At 38.0% G+C, this 19720-nt stretch overlaps 1 protein-coding gene across 1 annotated transcript; it reads right to left on the reverse strand.

Moving 5' to 3' along the window:
• Window positions 1-7782: 7782 nt before the first annotated feature.
• On the reverse strand, window positions 7783-11101 carry LOC106357522 (receptor-like kinase TMK4). The gene is made up of 2 exons (XM_013797185.3): window positions 8611-11101; window positions 7783-8489 (listed from the first exon to the last, which is right to left on the reverse strand). The coding sequence occupies exons 1-2, from the start codon at window positions 10886-10888 to the stop codon at window positions 7966-7968; spliced, it is 2802 nt and encodes a 933-aa protein (XP_013652639.2). The 5' UTR covers window positions 10889-11101; the 3' UTR covers window positions 7783-7965.
• Between the last annotated feature and the right edge of the window lie 8619 nt (window positions 11102-19720).

Here is a 19720-nt window from a genome sequence, read left to right on the forward strand (position 1 = left end):
AGGATTTTGTTTTAAGGATTAAGATATAGCAAATCATGCAAGAAAAGCTTCTGATCAAACTTTCTTGAACTTTCCCAGTTCTTTGGTGTTTATTTTCTTCTTTTGTTTATAATTTGTGTATTAGAAGACTGGTTGGTTGGCTTGTTCAAAGGAGACCAAGAACCTCTTTGCCAAATTATTCAATCAAAAACTATAAACGTAATGCTAATTGTTCATTTTAGTTATTGCTCATAAATTAAAATATTACTTTCATAACAATGTTAATTACATGAGTAGGAAGAAATATTTTTTCTATTACAATGCATCCGTCTGCATTTTCCCGGTTTCGAGTTACTTGTAGTTTTTTTTTTTTCTTGTTTTTGCTAAGAATGTTAATATCATTGAAAATGAAAGATCAGTCTACAAAGTAGTTAATCTATACGAAACAAAGCCCTGGCAAAAAAAAAATAAGAACAGGGATTTGATAGTTTTTGGGGATAGAAAGGAGTTCTGAAGAAGTTCTAGAGAATCCAGATGCAACATCAGTGGATTAGATAAGCCAAATAGACAAAAGGTTTCTGAATTTCTTCTTGTGCCTTAGTGCATAAATGGAGTTGATAACCTGCGTGTTAATATCCTTGAACACAAAACAAGCGGGGAAGTGATGCAGTTGGTATGGAGCATGTTATTGCACTGTCGCCAGACAGAGTAAATCAGTGACTGAACCACGAGCATCTCTAACACCAAAACCACCAAAGTCTAATCTAATCCAAGATGAAAACAAAAAAACGTGCAAGTTCCAATCTCCGACTCAAATACCAACACGAGCAAACTCAAACATTCATGGGTGATCTGCAGCTACAAATACGGATTACGTTTGGGGCCAACCACGTTTGGTGTTCATCTTGCATGATACGCAACCGATACAAAATTTTAAAGAGAAAAATATATAGATGAATACATGGAGATGGTCTCAGTCTATCACTGGACACACATACATTATGATACAAATCTCAACGTTTATCCAATTTTTAGAATACATGGAGGCACCAACAGTAGGAATTTGGGTGTGGCTGTCTCCTTCTCTCAATTAGTAAACTCCCTGAAATTTCTTAGATACATATTTATCTGAGGAATTGCTGTATACATTTTTTTTGTCTTGGCCTTTGATTTGGGTAAAAACAGAACTATTTTGTGAATGAGATATATCTTTCAGTTTTTCTATGGTTGATTAAGTTAAGGTAAAAACTTATATCATAGATCCTTTTGAAATATATGCTAATAGGTGTTTTCTTGCACCATGTGCAGTAGTAAAATTTTAAATTTAAATAATTTTTAAATATAAAATTTATTGTTATTTTCGATTTTATTATTTTCTTACCAATATTTTATATAAATTTTAATTTAATTAAACATATAATTAAAATAAAATAAATAATTTTGTTTATTTTAAATTATATTAAAGAATAGATATGTATATATTTAAAATTATAATCATAGATAAATTTTCTATTTATTTCTTTTGGATAAATATATTAAATCAACTTGTATAAAATTATTCAAAAAATTGATACAAAAGTTGTATAATTACCAAAACGTACAACTAAACAATATTTCTAAAGTTTGTAGATATATAAAAGAAGCTGATAATATTATGATTAAAATTTATATTTTTAAAAAAAATTGTTAAAAAAATTGAAAATATTTTTAGCAATAAAATTTTATAATTATAAAAATCAAAATAAACAATATTTCGAAATTTGGAAAATAATATTATATTTTTATTATTATATTATTTAATGTCATATTTGGCTGACAAAAAATGTCATATTTGAATGATTTACTTTAATTATGATGTATAATTTATTACCATATTCTAAAACGTTTACCAAAAATATAAATAAACATTACTGATGATTGTCCATGTCACATTTAGTCATAAGCCATGTTGTCATTTCTAGTATGCATGATTCATTTTTATTTAGTGAAAGTAATTTTTAGAGAGAACATGTGTCAAAATTACTTTGCAAATAATATCTAGGTGATTTGAGTTTTTGAATTTAGTAAAGAGAAAAAAACATAGAAAAAGCAAAAATATTTATTGACTAGGGTTAATTTTTCTAAGTAACCGATTTTGAAAGTAAAATAAAGAATCTATACTATTAAAGCAGGATCCTATTGTCATAATTACCTTAGCCTGCCCTTTCCTTTACTAACATTGTATGTTTCATTAAGAGCAATCAAATAATATTAATAACACATCTATATTGTGTCATTATTTTCGGATCCAGCCCACATCAAATCTCTCTTGGGCCATTTGGGCCTATTAAAAAATCAGATTCAATTCTCACTTTTCTTTTTCTTTTGGATCATTGAGTCCAAGTTCAAATAATTTTTTTTCAAATATTTTTAATTATTATTATTTTTTCTTTTCTTAATATAATTTAAGCATTCATAAAAATAATTGAATTTTTTTATTGAAAAGTATAAATCTTTATTAAAAGTATATAATTTTTTTAATTAAAATATTAACCACATAATAAAATTAATTTATCAGAGTTATACCAACTTAATTCATTAAAAAAATAAAGTTTAATTTTTTAAACATAAATAGTCATTTAAAATAAAATACGATAAATAAAAATAAAAATTTTAAGTCTTTTATAAAATAAAGCACAAATATATGAAAATGTGACATTTACTAAACATTTTTCAATTGAAAAAAAAAAAAAATAAACCCGCGCTTTGAAAGCGCGGGTCAAAATCTAGTATAGCTATTATTTTGACATAATTCAACCAATAACATCTAGCCTTGAAGTCATATATATAAATTGTTTAAAAAATAATCTTTATAATACATATTAATATCTAATTTTTTTTGATAATTATTTATAAGAATATATATAGTAGTACATTGAGATTTTTATTTTGTAAAAAGTAGATGTCGTATTAACCCACATGCCTTTATAAGGCTTCACTATTTTACCTTTATCTAGCTACGTTCCAAATTTTATTTGCACCCTTAAAAAAATCTATAAATTAATAATAATTTTAAATTTTTTTGATCAAATTATGATAACTTTTAACTTTAAGTTTATTAAGTTATAATAATAATGTAAAAATTTAGGTTTTAAATATTTTTTTAAAATAACATTTTATTACACGTACATATAAATTAGAATTTATCTATTTATTAGATTATTTGCTAGATTTTCATACATATATATATATATATATATAATATGTACAATAAAATATAAACGTATTTTGGATGTGATTTGATAAAACTAAGAGTTAGAGATATATTACACTTGAAGACAGATAATATACTTTTATTTATCTTTATATAATAATTACTAATTTATGATTTTAACGTAATCATATATTTATTTTTAAAATTCTAACTTTTTATTATCTTATCAAATTATGTTTTATATTATAATGATGTAATGTAAGGTCAGAAAAAATAATTATCCTATATATTTATCAATTTATAAAATACTAATTTTTAGATTTTATATTTATAAAAGTTGTTGTCATAACAAATTACTTTAGCAATCATCAAATTAAAAGTGGATCATGAGTCTGTTGTGTTTATGTTGATAGACAAAAAAAAAAAGAAGTTAAAAGTGGATCTGACCACATTCAAAAAAAAATATTTTGAATTTTTTTTTTTTTTAATTAGATATATATATAAATCAACCCAAAAAACGGGATTTTTGGATCCGGTTACAAGCCCAAATCGAACAAAAGTTCCTAAGTCAATGTATTACAAAGCTACGTTTGCCCACCCACTAAACCCGGCACGTTCCGGTAGCCCGATTTTAAAATTCTTAGGACCCGATTGTTGTTCTCGACCAAAGACGATGACCATGGAACCGTGAGGTTCTCCTCGTTACCTCGGATGCCGGGAACTCCCATGTCGTCGCCGGAGTAGCTAACTCTCGGGGTTCTCTTCAGAACTCATAACTTTCACCAACATTGAACGCACAGACGCATATAGAAGTAGGAATTAGAGGCCATACCAAGTGAAAAACGCTCCTAACCCACTGTACAGTCTTCTATATTGCCAACCACCCAGGACTAGAACCAAGAATGATTGCTAGGCCTGGTGGTGAATAAAGGACGGACCCGAGCCAGTCGCAACTAGACGAAGCCGAGAACACTCCACGACCTGCAAAAACAAAGAGAAGCAACACCACCACGAACACAACATGCTCATGGCGCTGGGAAGTGAAGCCTCGACCGACCAAGCCACCGAGGAATGAGGCAGCCCTGCTGACAAAACAGAGAAGCTCGAGAACCTCGAAGGTCGCCTCCTCCGAGAACCGGGTAGAGGTAAGTCTTTGGGCCTAAAGCTGAAACCTGTGGCAAGGATAAAGCTTGAACAACCACAATCAGAAGTGAAACCATCAAGGAGCTAGTCGACACGCTCCAATGGTCGGCATCGACTAGACGGGAAGAGGGAGGAAGATTGAAAGGAAGGCCGCTTCATCGCCTTGGAGTCGCCATAGACGACGCCCCCAACATCGCTCCGGAGCAGCACTTCACGCAAGACCACCGCGAGCTTCGACACACACCGACAACTCGAGCTACAAACGCCTTCGAGTAAACGAACCTCCAAAGCTTTCAAATCGTGAGAAAAACAGAGCCTGCCTAACCCAGACGCCTAGGAGAGACCAGAAACCGACCTCGCACGACCATCGCCAACCGAGACCACTACAGAGAGGAGTCCGACGACGAGACTTCCATTCCGCCTCCTCGCGCCACAGACCCTCCAAGGGGTTAAAGGAGCCCCTTGTACAGCCCTAAAAGCCGACTCCTCAGCCTGAGAACACGCTTAACCCGCGCCGCCGCTCCAACCCTAGCAATTTCCACCAGAGGCGGAGCTTCTCACGTGCGAAGACGAGTCCGACGAAACCCTAGGAACAGAGACGGCAACAAAGCGGGGCGAGTGAAGAACACAGGAGAGGAGCAAAGAGAAAAAGAGAGGTTGAGAGAGAAGCGGTTGGCTCCCGGCGTCAGAATGGACGCTCACGCGCCACCACGAGCCGGAGCCGCACAGATCTGTTTTTTCTTTTGTTTTGCGAGAGGATAAGGAGGAGAGAGAGAGGATTCTAAATATTTTGAATTTTATTATCTGTGGCTACTTCATGCCATCACATTGAGAACATTTGAGAACTAGATAGATTTGTGTCTATAAAAGACCTTACTGAAACATAAACTTGAAATAGCTCAAGAGAGATTTATTATGCAAGCAACTTAAAAGGAAAGAAGAAGCTTTTAAGATGTCACCAAGATAAAGATAATGTTTTGACTGATACTCATAAATGGGAAAGAGAGGCTGCTCACTACGCAGCCAAAGTCACAGACATTAACCATATAGAGACATATATATAATCCTTAGAAACCCTAGTTACATGAGCTTAAGGAGATGATTGGCTGTGGTTGTAGATACTCCGGACAGCCAAAATTTAGTCTAGAGCTATATATGTCAACCAATCGAGTTTTTCTTTCCTTAAAAAACTCACAGCAAAAAAAAATCTCTGCAAAATCAAAATATGGTTGTAGAAAGCTTTATTTTCAGAGCATAAAATTAGTGCTTTAGAAAGCTACATCAATGAAAACTACAACAAATAAATCTACAGATTAAATTCCACAGCAAAAATTATAAAGCTACAGTTTTTACCAATCATCTTCTAAGTAACGGGCTTGCGGTCTTTAAATGGGCCTCGCTAATACACATAATAAATTATGTTTTGTTTTTTGTTTTGTTTTTTCTTAAAAAGAAGCAAAAGAGTTATAAACGTGAAGAAAACAACATCAAAATAATATGCACCGAAACTTGACATTTTGTGTTATTATTTATTATGTGGAGCCCACAGTCACTATGCACGCACATTATTTTTTTCTTTTTCACTTCTATATAAGCGATCGTTTCGATCAATTGTAACACACCATCCCTTCTTCTTTTTATAACACATTTTATCTCGTTGTCATCTTGTATCAGTGTTATTTCCTTCTTGAGGGTATAAAATTTTGCTCTTATTTAAATTTCTCGATACTATAAAATTGTAAGTTATTTCATAACAAAAATAGAATTTATTATGTGATGGTATGATAGAGCCAGTAGGAGAATATTATGTGGATGTCATGAAGGATAACTTGGTTTTTTATGCTACACACAGGGCCGACTTAGATAGAAGGCGAACGATGCGACCGTCCCTGGGCCCAATCCGTTGCCCTCTATTTTATTAATAGATAAAGCCTGATTTTTTTAAAAAAATTATATGTATTTTTATTTCAAAATAAGAAAAAGGGCCCAAATTTTTTTATATGAAAGTATTTTTTTTATTTCTATAGATTTATTTTTAAAAATGCTTCTGGTATTTTTAAAAAAAACATATATCTATCAGATTTAAAAAAAAAAATATAATAGGTTGGAAATTAATTTTTTTTTTTACCCTAGGATCTATGACACCATTGAACCGATCCTTGGCTACGCATGGTGAAGTGACCAAATGACCGTGGCACATGTTAAGTGGTTTCTAAAAGTATTTAGACAGACCAAAAAGTTTTATAGCCTTTAGACGTTTTTGTCCCCGTATTAAGAAAAGGATCAGATGTCTATTTAGACATTTAAACATCTCAATCTTTTAGCTGGCTTGCAATTCCTTTTGTCCTAACCACAGCCCTCTCTACCAAATAAGCATATGGCAAAATAGTCGTATAAAATGTTTTGCAACGCACGTCACATAGAACGTTCACTGCCACAAGCTGCAACGAGAAATGCTTATGCAACGTGTGAATAAGGCGCAAGAAATTTTTCAGATATTGGCAGCTCGTTTTATTTTTTACATGAAAATCACTTTTATATATGAATGGAAGAAGTAAAAGTCAATTATGAAGAACTTTTTAACACGTCGTGAACCCTAGAACTTTTATAAATAACATAGAACTCTAGCTTTTTCTAGCATTTTATACCAAAAAAAAAACATAAATCCACCTTTTATGCCTTTTAAAAATATGAAAATAACGGGAACATAGTAACATGCTTCTTTGGTTCTTTACTTTTTTTCTTTCTTTTTTAATTACGTTGGATCTGACTTTTAACATTCTTTAGCATCACCCATATGCATATGCTTGATGCTTCAGCTAAAGTTGTAGACTTGTAGCTGTTGTTTCCATATCAATTTCCAGCCCAGTCTATGCTCTCCTTTCTCCATCTTTATTTTTTTATAATACTTCCCTAACCATAAATATTCCCTAAAAGATCGGACTCGTTTTATACCATCTTTAGTAATTTATAAACTTTATAGTAAGTGCTTATAATATTAACCTTAATTAATGTCATAAATTCTATTTACATTTTGTTGGCGAATTTCTTAACTGTCACTTGAAATAAGACATTCTCCTCATATATTAATTGTTCTAGTATATCAAAACCAAAAGGAAAAAACAAATAGATAAAATTCACAAAACCAAACAAAAATGTATGATTGGAGTTTATCAATAGAATAACCGCCCTATTATTATCCAAAATTTGAGCCATGATAGGTGGCAAATGGCAAATAAGTCTTTGGCTTCTATAGCTTTACAATGAAACACAGCCTGTTAAACTTAACAAATGATTGAGACGTTTACCTTTTTAAAGTCATATCCGTTTAACGCGGCAGAACTTGTTTTCTTTCAAAACAACAAGAATTTTGTCAACATCTATGCCAAAATTCTAAGTCATGGCTTATGTAATATAACACTTCAAAGTAGGTATACTAGTTTCTCTTTTCTTCCAGAAAACCAAGCTACGTAAAATACAATTTCCCTTAAAAAGAATGAACAAACGCAAAAGCTCAAGTGGTCAAACGCAAATACAACATATATGTGCTTACAATATATATAAATAATCATCATTTCATATAAAGACAAAAAAATCCCAAAAGGAAGAGCTTAAGTAACATCGATTTGATACACATACAGAGTTTGGTGTCACCGACCATCAGCAGAATCAAACGTGTTAGGGAAACCAGAAGGCTTTGGAGGAATACTAGACTGTGTCTGAGAGTAAGAGAAGTCTCCATGGAACATTGACGTCGATGTTCCTTCGTTTTGCTGCCATCTCTGTAGAGCTTGAGGTAAACTCATGTTGTTCACATCGATCCCGAAACTCTCTTCTTCTTCTTGGCACGACGGTTTCCACTTCTCTACCAGTGGACCTAGCACGTTAACCGCGTGGCCCATGTCTGGTCTTTGTTGAGGCTCACGGGCTGTGCAGTGTCCTGCTAGCTCAGCAACCCTGTGAATGCTCTCCAATGTTTCCTCGTCTGCCTCTAATGTTTGGTCGATCGCCTTTGGGATGTTTTCTTTGTTGATTAGGATTCTTCTGAACCATGTGACTAAGTGAGATCTCTCGTCCGGTAATGAATCATCTAATGCTTTTCTTCCTGTTATCATTTCCATAAGAACCACTCCAAATGCATACACATCCACTTTCGTCGTTACTCTTCCAGTAGCTGCAACCATATTATAACACACATCTCAGATAAACAGATTAAAAAATCAACAATCCAATGGCAGAATGTATAAGCCCTTTGCATAGATAGTACCATAACAAACTAGGCAGAATCAACTTACCGGCGTATTCAGGTGCTAGATAACCGAATGTGCCGGCTAATCTCGTCTCAACGGAGTATTTCCCATCAGGTGCGTTCTTAACCAATCCAAAATCAGCAACCTTTGCCCTCATATCATCACCAAGAAGGATGTTAGAGGGCTTTAAATCTCTGTGGATGAAGCTCTGCTGAGCCAAGCTATGGAGATATTCAACACCCCGTGCCACGTCTAGAGCGATACTCACTCTTTGTTTCCATGTCAGAGGAGAGTAACCGAGTTCACCGTACTCAAACAAATGCTGTCCAAGATTACCCTGCGGCATGTACTCATAGACAAGCAATCTCTCGTTCCCGTTCACACAGTAACCCAACAGCGCAACCAAATGTCTATGCCTGACCTTAGTGAGCACAGCTATCTCGGCCTGAAACTCGTTCATTCCTTTATTACCCATTGCTGAACATTCCATCCTCTTGACCGCAGTCTTGGTCCCATCGTGTAACTCTCCAGCGTACACAACACCAAAACCGCCTCTTCCCAATATGTTAGCCTCGCTGAAGTTATTAGTAACTTGACGAAGAACCTCCATTGGAATGGTAACGCTTCCCCCTTCAAGAAGGAAACGCTCGCTATTGTCACCACTACTAGGACTGTTCAAAGCATTGAAGTTATTAGCTCCTCCATGTCCATTCCCATTCCCATTACCATTAGACGCGGCATCACTAACCAAAACCTTCCCTGCATTCTCAGGATCCGTCGTCCTTCTGAACTTCCCATACTTCTTCTTCATCACAAACTTGTAAACCACAAATCCTAAAATAGCAAGAAAAACAAGAACCGCCACGATCACACCAATGATCACAGGAGCCTTACTACCACCACCACCACCACCGCCACCACCAGAAGACCCACCACTACCACCACCGCCTTTACCACCAGCCCCCGGACTAGAAGAATCTCCAGCATCAGTTCCCAACAAAACATTACCCGGTTTGTAAGTAAACTTAACCGGATCCGGAAACCTCAAAATCTCACCAGTGAGGTTGTTGTTCGAGACATCAATTAGATTCAAGCTAGGCATAGAGGTCAACACTTTAGGTATATCACCGGTTAAATTGTTGTCGTTAAGGTAAAGGCTCTTGAGGGAAGTGAGATTCGCAATGGCCGGAGATATAAACCCTTGGAATCCATGTTTCGCAAGATTCAAGGTGACAACTTTCCCAGCTGAACATGTCACATAAGCCCAACTGTTACAAGCATCGTTCCCTTGCCACGACTCAGCCAACATCGACGGATACCCCAAACCTCCGGCCACCGCTAAAAGCGTCGTCACCTGAGCATCACACGCCACTCCGGGTTTGGTAGTGCAGAAGTAGTTGTGATCATCAGTTACTTTCTCAACCGCCGGCGGGAACGAAGGAAGAGGACCTTGGAACTTGTTGTTGTCTAACGAAATGTTCTTGAGGCTCCCGAGTGGTAACAGCGTCGTGGATACGACTCCGGTTAACTGATTATCTCTGAGCTGGAGATCGAATAGGTTCTCGCTCTTCGAGAGATCTGGAATCGGACCGGTGAATTGATTCTTCTGAAGCCACGCTTGCGATAACGAAGTCATACCGGAGAGTACTTCGATTGAACCGGATAAACCGGATAACTGGTTATTGATCCAGAGATTCTGAATCGAAGATTTGGCCAGGGAAGGAGGTAACGGCCCCGTGATGTTGTTGTATGATAAGCGGAGGTTTTGGAGAGAAGCGAAGTTCTCGAAGATGTCAGGCAATGCGCCGGAGATGGTGGTGTTGTCGAGGTAGATGGTGGTGAGGGAAGTCGATTCCGCGAGCTCCGAAGGGAAGCTCCAAGGGGAGAGGTTAGGGTTATCGCTCATACTCAAGATCTGGAGGCTGGTGAGTCCGGCGAAAGCTCCGGGCTCAACTCCGTCGAAGAGATTCGAGTCGATGTAGATCTCTTGAAGAGAGGCGAGCTTCGCGAAGGAAGGGATCTTACCGGTGAGCTTGTTGCGCTGCAGAGTGATCGTCTTGAGCTCGGAGAGAGTCGAGATCTCGGGAGCTAAGCCGCCGGAGAGAGACTTATCCTCGAGGTTGATTGAGCTGACGCGGTCGGAGCTGCACCTCACGCCGGACCACTTGCAGTAGCCGGTGGAGGAGGTGGTTGACCAATCTGACGGCGGAGGACTGAGTGATTTCGCTAGAGCAAGCATTGCTGCTCCGTCGTCTGCGGTGGTTGCGGTGAGGAGGGAGACGGCGAAGAGGAGGAGGAGGAGGAGAGGCGTGGGAGCCTCCATGGGTTAGAGAACACGCGCGGCGCGTGGAGTGGAGGAAGGAGGAAGAAGGTAGGGTTTCGTAGAGAGTTTTGGAGAGAGAGAGAGAGATGAGGAATGGAAGCAAGCGCAGAGTGAGGTGTCATAAGCTGTTCAACAGATCATTGCTATTATAAACGTAACCATTTCCATTCTCTTCCGTCCCGTTCCGTTACCCTCTCCTTCTTTTAATACTATTATTGTTTTTATATTATATGGTAGATTGGTAGTTCTCTTTTTTCTTTCAACTGATTGGTAGTTCTCTCCATATGGAAAAAAAAACTGAAAATACGCGTTTGTAGTGTCTATTTCCATAAACAAAAATTGTATGGACTTTATATAGATTATTTAAAGCTCTAATAATTAAATAACGATATTCCGTTTGAATATAAATAAAAACAAAACAAAACTGATTGAGATAATTATTGCGGCGGGTGGTTGTAATAATGGAGATAACATAATTGTGTTGTTGGCCGGTAATTAACAAATTTGGAATACAATGTAAGGCGGCAATGGTTAAGTTTATTTCTGTGTGCAAGGATTCTTAACCAGGTCCAACCTATTAGTGGTGAGGACCGCGAATCCACGAACCTATGGGTTCTATACAAGGTGATTGTCAATTTTGATTCATTCCAAAATATCATATTCCCTCGTTTCCAAAAGTAAGATGTTTTAAATTTTTTACTTGTTTGACAAAGATAGATTTTTTATATATTTAAGGTATTTTTTATACTTTTAAAAAATATTAAATGAAAATATTTGAATTTGATTAAATTTCATTGGTGAAAAATTATTGAAAATGTATAACAAAGTAAAAGAAAAATTAAATTATAAATATTTATTGAATTTTTAATAAGCGTGAACATTTTAGAAAATCTTACTTTCAGGAACAGACGGAGTATATTTATAGTTTTATGCATCAAAGTAAATACTAATATAGAATATTAATTGAAAACGGAAGATTAATTGTATATTTCAGTAAGAGGTTGTCACGTAATCATAAACCTCAGTTTATTTACAATATAATCTGTAGACCGACAAATGCTCTTACCAGTTACCACATCGCAAGGTCGCCGGGAACCCACTAACCTATCCTTAATAATTAAGTGATGACACAAATCAAACAATAAACTATATATATATAAAAACATTATTTTTTTCTTTATAATTAATTTTACAAAAATGAAAACGGTTTACGAGAATTCACGAACATACATGAGAGACAGACAGACCCATACAGATAGAATTTGCTCACAGTGTAATTAATTGTGGTGCGGGGTTATACAACACAATATAAATTAAGTAAAAAAATTATTGTGCATCATGTGGTTACAATAAAGTATATCAAATGTGAACAAATACTAGCAAGGGTGAGCTGTGTGTTTATATGGCTTATTTAAAACATCAGTGAGCTGTGACTAAAATCATTCCTAAGAATCTTAGCGGCGTTGCTGGATTTTGGGAGAAAATTATTGTCCTAAATTCATGTCTATCTATAATCCTGTGGCGTACTGCATTGTCATGTGTATAATGATTTACGCACACAACAGTTTACGCAGTAGCTTTGTATATACATGAATGTATAAAATAATTAAAATGCATTATCAGCTTTTATATGTGGACGTGAGAAAATTAGTAAGTATAGTCAGCATTGCATGTGGCAGCCTATTCATGTGTCTGGCCAGTAAGAACTTTTCTCTTTTCTGAGTGCCCTGACCCAGATTTGTTATTGTTTCGTAGGCAGTGTTAGTGTTTCGTTATTGATGACCATATGGTCTACTTGACACTACATTTTATAAAAATACAACTTTTTAATCTATCCACAAGGGCTGGCTCATGAGCTTCCCTTAATGGGCCGTGCTCTCGATTTCAGACCAGCAACCAGAAATGATCTCTCCGGTTCCTTGGCCATTCAGGATCTGGCTTATCTTATTTGCATGGTTGGTCACACTATCTAAAGTGAATATTAATTTTTTTTTTTTTGGTAAAATGTTAAGATTTATACCATTTTTTAGAGTTTCACAATGTTATGTAAACACAACTTATTCAAGAAGACAGAGGAGATGGAACAAAAGAGAAGAGAGGGAACTAGCAAAAGGAAAGGAAACAGAAAATAGGAAAAAGGAGAGAAGCAAAAAACCTTAACTAAAAGGTGAAAGGAACCAAAAGTACAACTCAAGAAAAGAAGGAACAGAAACAGCAGCTGGAGGTCTCGAAAGGGAAAGCAAACGATCACGCATTGCACAGTCCACCACACGGAAGAAAGCTTCTGGAGTTGCTGATACGCTTGTGAAGATACGAGCATTCCACTCACGCCAGAGAGAGTAAATGATGACTTGATTCAGTAGCTTGAGCACCACCGTCGCCCGGGAAGCATGAGGGCCTTGAAGATGCTGGCACAACTCGATCATAGACGATAAAGAGGATGGGGGAGACGCCATGTACCTGCCACAAGAACGAGACCAAGTAGCAACTGCAAAGGAACATTGAAAGAAAATATGACTTATAGTCTCATCAGCCGTGGAACAGAGAGCACAACCTGGCGGGACAGAGAGACCCCATGAGATCAACCGGTCTCTTGTCGGTAACCTTCCTAGAAAAGCAGTCCAAGCTATAAACGAACAACGAGGGATTTCCTCTTTGAACCATACAATCGAATGCCAATTTACCAAGGGGCTGCGAGTTCGACTCCTTTCCCATGTTACACGGGTCGAAAACGACGAACCAAAACCCCCAGAGTGATTTCTCCATAAGTAAGTATCTCCACCACTATCAGCAGACGGAATCGGCAGTCGAAAGAATGATCTGCAAGGTCACAGCATTTTCAGAGCGCGCTGGTGGGAGATTCCAATTTCCATCTCTAACTGCTTGAGAGACAGTCGCTGCTATAGGAATTCTCAAAGACCCTGGTCCACCGGGACCAAACATTAGATGAAGAGGACCCAAATCTGTCCAATAGTCATACCAAAATGAGGCTGTGTTCCCATCTCCTATATTACATCTAAGGAAGAGCAGAAGATCCTGCTTCAGCTGAAGCATGCTTCTCACAGTCCAAGAAAATCTAGGCGAATCATTTGTTAGCCAAAAGCTTGTTCCTCCAAAACGATTATTGCACAGCCAAGGAACCCATAAGGAACCTGATCCGTAGAAGAACAACCAGACCCGCTTTAACCTGAATACCATCTCAAAATCTTCAAGACGCCTTATTCCAAGCCCACCCTCAGCCTTAGGTTTGCAAATGTTTTCCCAAGAAACCCTAGCCCCTGCTGCAGATGTCGTGCTATTCTTCCAAAGAAAGCCAGAGCACAAAGAGTCTACTTTGGCATAAAACCATTTAGGCAACACAAACACTGAGCTCCAGAAGTTAACCATTCCATAAATCACTGAGGAAACCATAGTTACTTTTCCAGCAAAAGATAAATATTTAACAGTCCAGGAATGGAGCTTCGACGTTATACGATCAATAAAGGGCTGGAGGGATGCTGCGGAAATCCTTTTAGGACTAAGAGGCAATCCAAGATACCTTGTAGGGAACTCACCTCTGCGAAAACCTGATAAATTACTCAGCACCGAAATCTGAGTGTCTGAATATCCTCCATAGAAAATCTCTGATTTTGACTGATTAGTGTCCAAACCTGACCACTCTCTGAAGTAATTCATGACACCTTTGATCCCATCTGTGGAATCCTGAGACCCATCCGAAAAAACTAGAAGATCATCCGCAAAAAGTAAATGGGTGAGCTTCGGAGATAAGCACAGCGGGTGCAAGCCAAAAGAACCATCAGTTTCGGCCTTGTCTAAGAGGCGAGATAAAACTTCCATGAGCATGATGAAAAGATAAGGAGAGATAGAGTCCCCCTGTCTTAAACCCTTCTTCCCCTCAAAAAATCCTGCAAGCTCACCATTAATAGCCACTGAAAATCTTGGAGAGGAGATGCATTCAGTGATCCAAGTGATGAACATAGGCGGGAATTGCTGAGCTTCTAAGACCTTGATTACAAAATCCCAACAAACCGTGTCAAATGCCTTGCGTATATCAATTTTGATCATGGCACTTTTCAGACAAGAAGACTTGTTGTAATCTTTGATGAGCTCCGTTGCCAACAATACATTCTCGCCAAGACTCCTACCCTTCAGAAACGCAGCTTGGTTTGGGCTAACACAAACAGTCAAGATGGGTTTGATTCGGTTGGCAATAATCTTTGAAATGAGTTTATACACAATATTGCAGCAACTGATGGGTCTATAATCCGTAAGGCAGCAAGCTTCAGGTTTCTTAGGTATGAGAGCAATTGCCGTAGCGTTCATATCCTTTAGAAGCTTACCATTCCTGAAGAACTCCTTAACAGCAGAGATGATATCAGCCCCAACAGTGTCCCAAGAAGCTCTTATAAACTCCACTGAATAACCATCTGGCCCCGGACTCTTATTTAACGGCATTGAAAAAAGAGTGGCTTGAATCTCTGCAGCAGTAACTTCCCGCTTTAAATAGTTTTGTTGAAGCTCAGAACAGCGAAAAGGAAGCAAAGACCTGAGTTCTTCGGAAGAAGCCGGCGAGAAGGGAAGATCCGTTGATCCTAAGATACCCTGAAAGTAGTCTGCTGCGTGTGACTTAATCTCATCGATAGAATAGTACAAGCGGTCGTCACTATCTTTAAGGTAGTGTATGTGATTCCTCGAAGCGTGACTTGATACTGTCCTGTGATAGAAGGGGGTGTTTCGGTCTCCAACTCCAGCCCAGCGAACCCTTGACCTTTGTTTATAAAATTTTTCCTCAGCCTTGAGTAGAACATTTAGCTTGTCCCTCTGTATGTGTTCCTCACGAGCAGTCGGTATATCCGGCGTTGTTAGCAAAGACCGCTGAAGTACATCAACTCTCTCCTTCTGTGCCTTTACTCTCTGAGAAATACCACTGAAGTGTCTTTTATTGAGTAAACGCAACGGTCTCTTCAACAGCTTAAGAGAACGAACCAGTTTAAACTGGTCTGTACCCGTAATCTGAGCATAATTCCACGCCTGACGCACTGTATCTGCATACTCCGGGGGATCAATCACGTGATGAAAAAATTTAAACGATTTTACAACCTGACGTCTGATCGATGGCATCCGGAAAAGGCAGGGGGCATGATCTGATTGAGATGGGTCTAAGAAGTCCGCGTAGGAATCAGGAAAAGAGGTAAGCCAGGCTTGGTTAATGAAAGCATGGTCGATCCTGGTTGAGATTGGATTGTTGTCCTGACTATTCCTCCAAGTGAAAGGAAGCCCTTTGGCTTGAGCCTCAAAGAGCTGAGCATCCTGAAGCCCAATATTTGCATCCTCCATACCTGTTTCATCAACGCGAGAAGTAAGGTGGTTCGAATGGTGAGAGATCCGCAGCATCTGATTAAAGTCTCCCACAACCGACCATGGAGAGTAAGAAACCGGAGAAGTAGTCTGCAAGTTTACAAGGTTGTGCCACAAACATCGCCGATCTTCCACTTGATTGAAACCGTAGACAAAAGTAACTGTAAGAGAAATATTCTCCGAGAGAACAGAAACACCACAAGTAACTGATTGAGCTGTCGCTTCATAGATAACCAAAATAACCCTCGGGTCCCTAACAAGAACAATACGGCCGGAGTCATCGTCTTCATAGTTTCCAAAAAAGTTCCAACCCCTTGGAATAGCTCCTAGTACTCTCTCCTTATTATTCTCTAATATATGAGTTTCCAAAAAAGCTCCAAAAAGTGGCCTATGGATATTAATCCAATCTTTGGTAATAGTGTGGCGTCTTTCACTATTCAGTCCACGAACATTCCACGCAAAAAACATATTCATAAAATTAATGACGTTTTGCAGCCTTGCAGCCACTTCTCCTGTTTTTAACCAGGATATAAGGTTCCTCCTGCTCCTGCTCAGGGGCATATTCTGTAACTTCGATGTCGGGAGCTTTCTTGCCACCATTTGCATTTGGAATGTCCTCAGTGTCATTCACAGAAACTTCCAGTGCAGAACCCAAACCGGCAATCACTTCCCCTGTATCATGAACCTCCACAGCCGCATCCTGTGAATGTAGAAGCAGGTTGAGACTGGCAGGTACAGAATTCTCAGTCGATGAATCCAAACTAACAACAGCAGCAGTAGAAGAAACCAAAACAACTCCGACAGCCCCTGAATCCAAACCGACAGCCCCTGTATCCAAACTATCTTCACTAGAACCAGAAGAATTAGTGGTATCTCTGACCAAAACCTTACTAACTTCCGAGCCAACAATCAAGTCATCTGAGGCCGGGTTCTTTTGTTCAGCCAACGTTCCATCAGTAGATTGCTGAGAAACTGTAAAAACCTCTAAAACCTGTTGATAGATTTCGCCTTCCTCCGACTCAGTATCGTACTCCTCAGACGGGGACTTCTCCTGATCGCCGTATGTGGAGTTTACCAAAGCTTCCATAGAATCAGAGTTTTTAGGCACCTCGTGGGAGTTCTTAACAACTGGGACATATTGAAGAGTCCCTTGCTTCACTTTTTTAACAGTAGAGCGGCTTGGTCGAGATCTTGAACGTCTTCTTGACGTCTCAGTAGTCGATTGTCTCACACTTCTTGACGCAAATGCTCCTTCAGCAACCCCCATAGAGCATTTAATCGCTGTATGCCCAAACTTGTTGCAGCGATCACACTTAACCGGAAGCCAGGGATAGGAGACATCAATCATAACTTCTTTACCATTTGAGAACCCTGAGACAATCTTAGTAGGCAGAGGAGACGTTAAATCGACTCGCACATAAAGTTTAGCAACCTCGAAGTTCAGCTTTCGCTCTGTTTCTGGCGCGAGAGAGTCAGGTTTACCAATAGCAGTTGCGAGACGACTTAAACTCTCTTTGTTGAAGAGCAAGTATGGGACATTTCGCATCTCTACAGGTACAATAGCAGAGGTGAGAGGCGGTTCATCTGGAGAGTAGTCCGGAGACCATGGAGCTACGAACATAGGAAGTCCAGCAATGTTCCAGCAGGTACGAGATAACAGGACCTCGCGAGTTCTTTGATTTGTCACTCTGAGGAGATAAATACCCTGGCCAATGTTATGGATGAAGATCTTGGGACCTGTCTTCGCCCAAATCGCATTCACAACCCCAATAATCTTACCCATTGTAGGATAATCACCATGAAATCTTGCGTATATGAAATCTTTGATTTCAAGTTTGGCAGCCTCAATGTTCTCATCCGGAATCAGTACAAACGGAGCACCTGAGACGTGTTCAATAGGAGATCCGAGTTCTTGAAGCTGAGCAGAGCTTTTCAGAAGATCTGCATAGTTCTTTGCTGGAGTGTCGCCATTCCCTGAGTTGGAACCCGGTTGAGCGCTTGCAGCCCCTACACTTTGCGGGCAAACCTCCAGAGGTGGAGGAGAAGAAGAAAACTGAGTAACTGGTGGTTTAGTCTCCACCGGGTTAGGCCCATATCCTAGAGAAGACCCAAGATCAGAGAATTGATCAGAACGGACAGGAAACAGAGACCTCGAAGCAAGGATCTCGGAATTTTCGGCGAGAGAAGCTAGAGAAGCGAGAACAGTCCCCTGGATCGAAGACCCAGATGCAGCTACATCAATCTCAGGGAGATCAGCGAGAGAGATGACCTTGCTCTTCTTCTTAACCATCGCTGATTTCTTTATTGCACGAATCAGACGGAACTTGAAGGCAGAGGCAAATGGCGGTCGATACTTCTTCTTGAAAAGGAGCATCGCGACATGGAGGCGACGATGAAAGAGAGCAGAAGAGGGTCACCGGCGAGACGGAAGCTCACCGACGGCGGAGAAAGGACTGTAACGGTCTTCTTGAGTTTCTATCGCTCACCGACGACAGATCTACTGTTCACGTAATATGTTTCATATATTATTAAATTTTATTCATCCAAAGAATTGATTTACATTTTTTGTTTTACGTTTTATGCATCCTTCGATTTATTTTTTTATCGTCAATTTGTTTTATTTTTTAGATTTTGGTCCTTCCCCCTTTTATTTACTTTTCTCCAAATAAATATAAAATAGATTTATTCTGCTTCATTTGAATCTCTTATTTATGTATTGCAATGACCGTAGAAGATTATGATATATAACTAAGACGCTGTATTTGATCCTCACACAAGTTTGGTGAAGGATTATAGGGGATAGCAACTGTGCTCCAAAATTATGGGGCTCCGATTGCTTAGGAGAGATTTTTTCGAGTATGGAAGCAGAGGTTAAAGATGCTTACATCAATACAACACAATTGGCAAAATACACATAAATGAACAAAAAAAAATCAAAAAATTATTTTAAATATGGAGAAAATGTAAATTTATTAATCTAACAAGGAACCTGTTGTCAAAAAAAAAAAAAAAAAACAAGGAACCTTTTTAGGAGTAGATTTCTCAGGTTTAAAACATGAAGAAATAAAAATTAGTTTAAAACATGAAGAAATAAAAATATTGTTGATCTCATCATCACAAAATATCGTTATAAAATTAATTTAGAAGGACCATGCACGATTGACATACACATAATAAACAGAAAAATAATTAAAAATCATTTTGGATTTAGATAAAATGAAAATCTACTAAAATTAACAGAGAAAGACTTGCAAAGAATTATTCTTGTGGAGACTTCTCAACAAGTATCATTTTTAGGTTATTTTTGCAATTAAAATTAACGAAGGAATACTTCTCAACAAGTTTGCTCAATGAATAGATTTTTTGAGAAATTTTCTTTCATAAATTATCAGGTTAATTTTGTATTTTAAAATTTATTTTTGAGTTTCTTAGAGCACACTTCTATAAAAATATTCTTTGATATTCATGTTTATT

The sequence above is a fragment of the Brassica napus genome, chromosome A1, assembly GCF_020379485.1.
Source record: "Brassica napus cultivar Da-Ae chromosome A1, Da-Ae, whole genome shotgun sequence".
NCBI classification, from domain to species: Eukaryota; Viridiplantae; Streptophyta; class Magnoliopsida; order Brassicales; family Brassicaceae; genus Brassica; species Brassica napus.

Excerpts from the sequence above, each read along its gene's own strand:
- LOC106357522 (XM_013797185.3), bottom strand. The coding sequence starts at position 10,888 with ATGGAGGCTCCCACGCCTCTCCTCCTCCTCCTCCTCTTCGCCGTCTCC. Across the intron at positions 8,490-8,610 it reads TCTAGCACCTGAATACGCCG|CTACTGGAAGAGTAACGACG; the intron begins GTAAGTTGATTC and ends ATATGGTTGCAG.